At 45.0% G+C, this 9685-nt stretch overlaps 1 protein-coding gene across 4 annotated transcripts in view; it reads left to right on the top strand.

The window, feature by feature from the left end:
• The window catches only part of lyst (lysosomal trafficking regulator), a 171764-nt gene extending 165646 nt beyond the window's left edge, over nt 1-6118 (top strand). For all 4 annotated transcript variants that reach the window (XM_063191578.1, XM_063191577.1, XM_063191579.1 and 1 more), the window contains 4 exons: nt 1532-1629; nt 2704-2860; nt 3804-3875; nt 4966-6118. In XM_063191578.1, the coding sequence (XP_063047648.1) occupies nt 1532-1629; nt 2704-2860; nt 3804-3875; nt 4966-5104 (466 nt within the window). In that variant the 3' untranslated portion in view covers nt 5105-6118. The remainder of the gene's footprint in view (nt 1-1531; nt 1630-2703; nt 2861-3803; nt 3876-4965) is intronic.
• Nucleotides 6119-9685: the final 3567 nt, after the last annotated feature.

The raw sequence follows: 9685 nt of genomic DNA, 5'->3' as shown, positions 1-9685 counted from the left end.
ACTGTGTGCTTGGGTGTCACTGTGTGTGCGTCTGTGTGCGTATGTGTGCGTGCGCGTCTGTGTGTGTGTGTGTCTTTGTGTGACTGAAAAATAGGGATTGGTTTTGGGGTCATTGTGATGGAGTGAACATCCACCCCCACCCCCACCCCTCTGCCCTGACATAAGGCGGGAACATGAATGGTAAATAGTGGCGCAACGGATCATCATTGATCCGTGGTCCGTTCGGACCAATCATTTCGGTTCGGCACACACATGGTCCGCGGATTGATTTATGAAATTGTGCGCATGTTCAATCTAGTCGTTTGGGACGTCTACCTCACGCACTGCATGGAACACAAACAACACAAACTGTTCCCAAAATCTTGCCTGTGCCATAGTCCGTGCGATAGCATGCATTTTGAAGACTGACTGTCAAACTCAAACTGTCAATGTCTAGAACTACTCTCGCTAAGTTTGTGTTGCGATCGGTTGAGTTCAGCGCATTTGCGACGCAGTGAGATATGCTCATGTAACGTACCGCGATTGTCGCGTGTGATATAAAACTTTGGCAAACTGAATTCATTTTGTGTTGTGACTCCTGACATTCTCAGGACAGCGAGCAGGTTAAATCATCTGGTTAGACTTTCTGTGCGCTCTGATGTCCCTGCAGAGTCTCCGCCTTCTTAAAGCAGCCGCTGCCCTTTTTAACAGTCAATGCCGATTCTCTCTCTCTCTCTCTCTCTCAGAAATGCTGAACCGCTGAGGCAATTGTGTTTCAATAAAAGATTGATACAATTAAGGACATGAGTTCTGGTCTATGCGCCATCTGTCAGTAGGTCACAAGACTTTAAGCCATTATTTTGGTAGTGTGCATATTCTCAATTAGACATTTTGATATAGATTAATCTAGATTAATTTCATAATTGCAATGAGATTAATCTACATTCAAAAAATTATCTATGCCCACCCCTAACAAAGACACAGCTTATGTTTATTTCTGTTATCAATTAAAAAATAAAATAATAATGTTTTTTTTTTTGGTTTTTTTTGCTGATCCGAAAAATGATCCGATCCGTGACTCTGATCCGAGAAACGATCCGAACCGTGAGTTTTTTGATCCGTTGCACCCCTAATGGTAAATGGTGTTGGTCAGCTGACATAAAAAGGGAACACAAATGGTAAATAGCGTTAATCCGCTGACATGAGGAGGGAACACAAATGGTAAATAGTGTTAATCCGCTGTGTCAGCTGACACGAAGAGGGGTACCTGAATGCTAAATGGTGTTGGTCAGCTGACATGAAGAGGGGTACCGGTACCTGAATGCTAAATGGTGTTGACCCCGTTGCTGCTAAGGGCGTGATGTGATGTGTTCTGTGTGCTCTCTTCCTCTCCCTCTAAATGTCTGCACTGAAGTGTGTTGCTTTCGGTCTCGTTGTGCACATGTATAAAGTAAAGTGCCCATGTGAATATTGGAAATAGAAGGCATTATATTTTTTCAATTCTACTTTATTCTATTCTATTTCATTTATTCTATTCTATCCTCTCCTCCAGACTGTGCTATGTTCAGAGCCTCACAGGCCACAAGAGTCCAGTCAATGCCGTCTCAGCCAGCGAGACCACCGGTGACATTGCCACCGTCTGTGACTCGGGTATGTAAATCTCTTCTGTTCTGCAACTGCATACTATGGTGGCGTGTGTGCGTGCGTGCGTGCGTGCGCGTGTGCGTGCGTGCGTGCGTGCGTGCGTGCGTGTGTGTGCGTGCGTGCGTGCGCGCGCGCGCGCGCGCGTGCGTGCGTGCGTGCGTGCGTGCGTGCGTGCGTGCGTGTGTGTGTGTGTGTGTGTGTGTGTGTGTAGCAGCCTATGGAGATGGAGGGTGGTCATTGTGTTGTGTGTGTGTGATTTTGTGTGGTTTCTTTTCTATCGGTATGTAAAACTGCATGAGCTGTTCTAAATATAAACAAGCAGAGGGCAGTTAATTTGGTGCCTCCAGCACCGTAATATTCGAGCTGATGTATTTTAGCTATTGATTGTGTTTCTTTGATGTTGTAGAGGCTGAGAATCCATTTGAACTGATGTCAAGATTGCGAGGACTATTGCACCATGTGTTTTGCGTTCGCATGACCAGAGTAGAATAGTGTAGTCTATTAGAGGACTGACACTTCTTATTAACTTTCACAGATGCATTCAAAAACATTTGAATAATTTATGACCAGGCATGGCGATTGTGAAATGTTAAAATGTTCCTCCGTTGGTGAAATATTGAACAGAGAGTGTGAATGCCAAGCCAGCAAATCCAAATGGCAGATTAGTAAAGCGCTTGTTGTTGTTTTGTTTATCGATTAGCCTGCTATCTCGGGTCTCGCTATGCAAGATGATCTTATGATCTTAACCAAGAAAATAACTGATTGTTTGACATTTTCTGTGCCAGCATCGGTTTTGTGCTGCAAATCATACATTTCTTCAACACATGAAACCACCTTATATTCTTCTCAAATGACAATCCATAGTTTCACTGAAATCAAAGCAAATTAAAATGATGCCTGTGATTGTCACCGCCACCCATAAGAGTTGTGATACTCCATGGTATCATGTTCATGGGAAGTTTCTGCTATTCATTACTTTTGGTTTGTGATCATGTGTGTGCGTGTGTGTGTGTGTGTGCATGCGTGTGTGTGTGCGTTCTTGTCCGTGTCCATTCATTGTGCTTTCTTGTGTTCTCCCAGTGGGCGGGGGCAGTGACTTGCGTCTGTGGACAGTGAACGGCGACCTGATTGGCCACGTGCACTGCCGCGAGATCATCTGCTCCGTGGCCTTCTCCAATCAGCCGGAGGGCGTGTCCGTCAACGTCATCGCCGGGGGACTGGAGAACGGCGTCGTCAGGTCAGACAGACATCCAAGCATGCTGGGGGAGGGTGGGGGCAAAAGGGTCAGTTGCCCCGGGCCCAGGGAAAGAGAGGGGTCCTCGGCACATTGCATGTATTGTACGGGGTTCCCACTGGTGCTTGAATTCCTTGAAAATGCTTGAATTTCAATTAAGTGTTTTCAAGGTTGTGAAAAAGCTTGAATTTTTGGTGAAGTCCTTGAAAATGCTTGAAATTGTCAAGTCAAGTCAAACTCAATGAATCAAATAATAGAAATAAATCGTTATGGTACATAAAAAATCTGAGGTAGTGAGATGTCAGATGGGATTTGCCATTCAACACCCACAAATGTATTTGAATGCAGGAAATAGCATCTTAAAAACACAATTTTTTCCGGGGAAACACAACCTATTTAAAGGTGGTAGAAAACTGAAAATGTGGTGCTTGAATTTGTTCATGAAAAAGGGGTGGGAACCCTGATTGTAGTAAGGGGGGGGGGGATTCAGATGACTTTGTCCCAGGTCTGGCCACAGCTAACAGCAGCCCTGCAGACATCCACACATTACACATTGCGCCACATGTGGGTATTGTGTGCCCAGTCCAGCTAGGCCGTGCGCACAAGAACACTACACACATGCTACAAACTGCTAAGTATTGCCTGTGATTGTGTAGCAAATATACTGTGCATTTGCATGTTTGCTGTTGTTGGTTTTTTTTTGTTTGTTTGTTGCTCATTCTGCTCTTTTGTTCTTTCTTCTGTTTAACCTCTCTCTCTCTCTGTTTCCCCCCCGCTCGCTCGCTCGCTCTCACTCTCGCTTTCGCTCTCGCTCTCGCTTTCGCTCTCTCTCTTTCTCTCTCGCTCTCGCTCTCTCTCTCTCTCGCTCTCTCTCTCTTTCTCTCTCTCTCTCTCTCTCCCTCTCTCTCTCTCCCTACTTCTCTCTCTCTCTCCAACCTCACCAAAGGTTGTGGAGCACGTGGGATTTGAAGCCTGTGCGAGAAATCACATTTCCAAAGTCCAACAAGCCCATCGTCAGGTATTGATCTCTCGGAACCCTCTTGTGTTTGTTTGTTTGCATTTTGTTTTGTTTTCTTTCCGCCCGTCAGTCCATCCGCCACTTAATGAAATCTGACCCTGGGCACGGCACAGTGTCAGTAACAGTGTGTCATTTTTAACAACACTCCTCTCCACGCCCGCCCGGAGGATGAATGTATGGAGCAGCTGTATCTGCTAATGTGGCCGCCACTGGCAGTATCCCGCAGATGAGATGAAATGAGCCGAGAAGGCTATTGCTGTAGCTATTGCAGATGACTGATGTTGTTTTGGCTGTTGTTGCTTTCCAAACCCCATAGTTCCCATAGTCTTTAGTTTTGTGTATGTACGTAGATGTGATGCGTGTTGTCTCTGAAGTAGGCATAATAAACCACAGTTTCATAAAACTATAAACCTAACTTTTCCCATCATATCATTTTCATTTGTTGTGTACTGCAATATCTCATTTGTGAACAGTGCATGTGCCATTATCAAGCCTTATGAAGGCGTTATGTAGCTCATGTGCTTTGAAGGAGAGTGCTCATGCATTCAGAAGTCTAAACTAAGTGTGACAGGGAGTGCTTAAGTTAAAGGGGCACTGTGTAGGATGTTGGCCAGCTTAGATTTTGGAACTATGTTGCTCATTGACACTGTTCTGCTTGTTACCAAGTTTGACCTTTTCATTAATATTTGCAGAGTAATAGCTGTACTAGTAGGACCAAAGTACCGTACGTTTTACAGCTGAAATGTCTTTCTGAAGATTCAAAATGGCGGAAAAGTAGGAAAACTGCAATTTTCCTAGTCATACTTAAAACTTAGAATTTGATAGTGGTGGAAAGTATCCATGAAAAAGGTAATTGTGAATGGGCAGCATGAATTCTATAAGTAAACTACTAAAAGTATCACACAGTGCACCTTTGAGATGTCAAAGCCCTTCATCTCCCCTCCCGCCTCTGCAGCCCTGACATTCATATGAACATGAATGTATTCAAAAGACTAGTGCTGTAGTACATTTCAGGTCATGCCTTCCTTGGCACCTGTGATCATTTTCTCAATTTCTCCCCCTCCCTCTCTCCCTCCCTCCCTCTCGGCAGCCTGACGTTCTCGTGTGACGGCCACCACCTGTACACGGCCAACAGTGAGGGCACGGTGATCGCCTGGTGCCGCCGGGACCAGCAGCGCATGAAGCTGCCTATGTTCTACTCCTTCCTCAGCAGCTATGCAGCCGGATGAGATGACGACGCCCGCCACCCTAAAACCATCCCGAAACCACACATACTTTCAGCTGGATGAGATTACACCCTCCCCCCTAAAACCATCCTGAAACCATACATACTCACAGGGAGTTGACACACCCCCCACACATCTAAAGCCACCCTAAAACCATATTCTCAACTCCACCGCCGGTTGAGAGGACCCCTCTGACATCCTAAAGCCATCCTCTCAGCTACGGCGCATGATGAGATCTACCCCACCACCGCTACCCTAGAACCATGCTCTTCATCTTAGGACCAGTCCTGAATGACCTTAGCACTACCACTCCCCTACGCGCGCACACACACACACACACACACAAACACACACACACACAAACACACACACACACACACACTCACACACCCCTCACCACCCACCACCCAACTGCTGCACTCCATGAGGGGCGTGCCAGCATACACCAGTCCCAACTGAAAACACTCGACATGACATGACACGACACGACACGACATGACAACGCGATACAAGAAAACAGCAGGCGTTTCAGGACCAGCCTGGCAAGACCCAAGTCACATGCAACCACGACAACAACAAAAAACAAGCAAGTGCTGGAAGCTATGACATGAAAATAGTGTTCTGTATATATGCTAAATATATATTTCTAAAATAGGGCCGCTGGTCAATGGCCCAGCGCAAGATGCCTTTCCGACACACTTTTGTCCATTTTTTTCTCTATCTTTCTCTTCTGAGGACAGTTTTGTTTTCCAGAGTCGCTGATTTGGTTTGAGACTTGTTTTTGTCCATCATTGTATTGGTAGTTGCAGTGTTGTTTTCAATCTAGCTTCAGTCAAGTATTTGTTTATATACGTTTTACTTGTTTTTTTGTTGTTTTTGTTTCCTGTTTTAGTTTCTGTTTGTTTACGTGATCTGTAAAACTTCTGATTTAATGGTAATGTTTCTTTTTGTTGTTGTTAATTATTGTCGTGAAAGCTGCTAGCCTCTGAAGCGTGTTGGGGTGGGGTGGGATTGGATAGGTTGGGGTTCAGATTGGGTGGGGTTTCTAATGTTTTGGGGGGGTGGGGGTGGGGAGGGTCCTCTGCCTCTGCCTCTGCCTCTGCCTCTGCCTCTGCCTCTGCCTCTGCCTCTTCCCCAACAGCGGACCAGCGATATCTCTGTCTGCACTCTGAGATAGAGATGGGAGTCCTCCAAGATGGAGAGTGCTCCAAGACAAATAGACAGGCAGGCTAACACCACACCCCTCCCCTCCCGCTGTAACTGCGACTGCACTTTTTCTGTCTGCTGCCAGACCTTGACAAACCCCCACATCCACCCAGCCATCCAGTGATAGTGACCCTTAAACTTAAACACCCCACACACACCCACCCACTAGTGATAAAGCACCCTATGCCCATCGACAACCCCCCCCATGCCCCTGACCTTAGCACCCTATTAAACACTACAGTCCAGCACTAACTACAGTCCAGCACTAACACACACACACACACACACACACACACACACACACACACACACACACACACACACACACACACACACACACACACACACACACACACACACACACACACACACACACACACACACACACACACACACACACACACACACACACACACACACACACGCACGCACGCGCAAACCCATCTACTTGCTCCTGAGGACAACCTGTAGACTTGAGAGACAGAGGAGATGGAGAGGTTGGAGAAGGAGGATCTCGTGTGTCATTGGTGGCACCCTAAACCTGCTTCTTAATACTGTTGTGGTTTTGCTGTTTGCCGCTGAGAGACAGCTGTTTGTTTGGAAAGAATGAATGATTGATATTTCAATTTCACTCTTGCCGTCCGCTCAAAACGCACAGACACTCACTTCATCTTTTGTTCCTCTGTTCTCTCTCTCTCTGACTCTTGCACACTTTTTTTCCTCTCTCTTACACACACATACACACACACACACACACACACACACACACACACACACAAACAGGCGTGCAGGCTTAAACGGACCAAACGGATCCATCTGTCTGGAGTGTCCAGTGAGCTTAAGGGCTGCGTCTTGTGCCTCATCGCTCTCATTTTGGCTGTGTCTCATGTGGCATCATCCTGGAGCCTCGTTCCCAGTCCACCATTCGTTTCTCTCAATGCTGTTTGAGCACAGGCATTGGACCCCCCCCCCCAGTTTGTGAATGGAGGGAGAAAGATACCAGAAAAAAATGTACAGGGATTGCGAAAGAAAGACAGGCAGACAGACAGACATAGAGAGATCACTGGTGTGGCTTTGGGTAATGAATTAGCTCAAGCACACACACATGGACGCAGGCGTGCACACACACACACGCACACGCACACACACACACACCCCTCACCTGCTGTTTGAGTCTTCTAGGCCACTGCTGGCGGAAAGATGCCATTCAGCAGGAGGTTGCTCAGCGATACTAATCCCAGAGATTGATTTGGTAATCTCTCAGGCGAACGCTGTTGTGTGTGTGTGTGTGTGTGTTGTATACACACACACACTCCGTAGTCAACAAACCCCTGCCATAGGCACCACAGTCCACACACAGACACCACCACCACCACGATTGTATGTGATCTTGGCTGATAGGCATGAGATATGTGGCGGTACTTTGCATGTGTTTAAAAAAAAACCTACACACCACTATCATACGAACAGTGCTTTTTTTCTCCTCAGGGTCTTGCGTTCCTGATCAAATTGCTCTTTGCTATTCTGACCCTGTGCTTTGCTCTTGCTCATGGACCAAATCCGTATAGTGTGACTCTAAGAGCGCGGTGTCTGGCTGATGTGGGAGTACATTTGAGCGGTAGGTGAAGTGTTTGTGGGGCCATTGCTATAAGAAATGTGTGTTTTTGGACATGACTCGGAAATGACACGTTTTTTCTGTGTTGACCTGGCGTTTGTGTAGACATGTGTCTTAAGACTACGGTCACCCATGCCTACATCTGAGATATATTTATTCATCTTAACATTTTTTTCTGAACGAAGTAGTGACTGAAATTTTTTTTGTTTGTTTGTTACTGTTGATGATGCTTGTATTTCTTGGGTCTCGATAATAAAAAGATGTCATTGTTTTGGATTGTAATATAGTGAAATACAATGAAAGATGTTCTAATGTCTTAAAAAGTCAGGAAGGTTTACTCCTGTTGATATTGTTATTGTTGAATATGAGAAGAAGAAAAAAAATCAGTGCTAGGAGAGGGCCCCTGGGTGGCTCGATCCTTACGACGTTTGGACAGTTCCTGATTCCTGTCCCAAAATTCCAAATGGCCTTAGAGGTCGCAACTCTCTAGGAAGTAAGATTATAAAGCAAGAAGATATTGTAAGCCATTTTCTTGCCTCTGTGTTTGGCTGTCTTCTACCAGCATGTCCAGGTTGGAAAGTGTTGAAATGCTTCTTTTTTTTTGCCTCGCTGAATGTGTGTTACTGACAGCCTCCAGTTGTGTTTCCAGAAAGGGAAGTTGTATTTCATTGCTATTAAAAGAAAATCACTGCTATTGTTTGATTCCTCAACCACCGTAACAGATCCCCTTTGGTTATGTTAACCAAAAGCAATGGAAACCATTTTGAAGATCTCATTTCAATAGCCCTTCTCAAATTCTACTGAGTACTTTTGAATCCATTATGTTGGCTCCGCCGTCTAGCATTTGTGAAGTAGGGGTAGCGCCTCAGATGTTTACAATGTTTTCCTTTTTTTTCCCTGCTTTCTTTTTTTCCATGAATTAACGCACACACTTTCCCTCCTCTGGTCTGTGGCTTCGTCCAACTTTTTACTTGTATGTGTACATTGTATGATGCATGATTGTACTGTATGTCTCCTTACACTGTCTGAGATGCGATGTGGAATGCTATTGGATGATGATGTCTCTGTGTGAGTGAAATCTGAGGTGTGAATGAAGGACAAAAAAAATGTTGCTTTTTACAGCAAAAGAAGATCTCACCAAGGACTTGTTTTTTTTCTGTTGTTTGTTGAACTGATGGAGCGTTATGTAATTTAAGATCATTTGATATGTATAGAGACTGATGGGGTCCATGCGTTTCAGAGGGATACGTACTATGGACAATGCCCCCCCACCCAACACTGATTGTTCTTGAGCTGGAGAAGTCTGAGTGCAACATGTATTTCTTATATTTTGTATCTATGAATGGACAGAAGTGATCAGTATATAATATAAATATATATATAAATATGAATATTTAAGAAATGCTGTGTGTTGTGTTTTATTTCTTGACTGTGATGGCCACCTGAATGGAATGTCCCAAGATTTCCTGAAGGCCTTATAGTCCAATCCTTCAGCTAATTCGACTATGTCTTAGTTTTAGGAAATGCAAATAGCCCATAAGATTAAGCAGTATTACAGTAGGAATGTGGGTTTGTAGTAAACAATGGGGAGATTGTTTTCTGTAAAGCCGGTTGGGAAAATGCTTGAAAAACGGGTCATTCATCAGCTGACACTGTCGGTGTATTTCATTAGAAACAGCCACCAGATATTGGACAGGAAACCAGCCTTGCAGTGGCAATGAACATCATTTTGAATACAATGGGCCTATAGGCTGCATTGAACT

This window comes from Engraulis encrasicolus, chromosome 24, assembly GCF_034702125.1.
Source record: "Engraulis encrasicolus isolate BLACKSEA-1 chromosome 24, IST_EnEncr_1.0, whole genome shotgun sequence".
NCBI classification, from domain to species: domain Eukaryota; kingdom Metazoa; phylum Chordata; class Actinopteri; order Clupeiformes; family Engraulidae; genus Engraulis; species Engraulis encrasicolus.
Note: the sequence above shows the minus strand (reverse complement) of the source record. Positions and strands in the feature narration are given on the sequence as shown.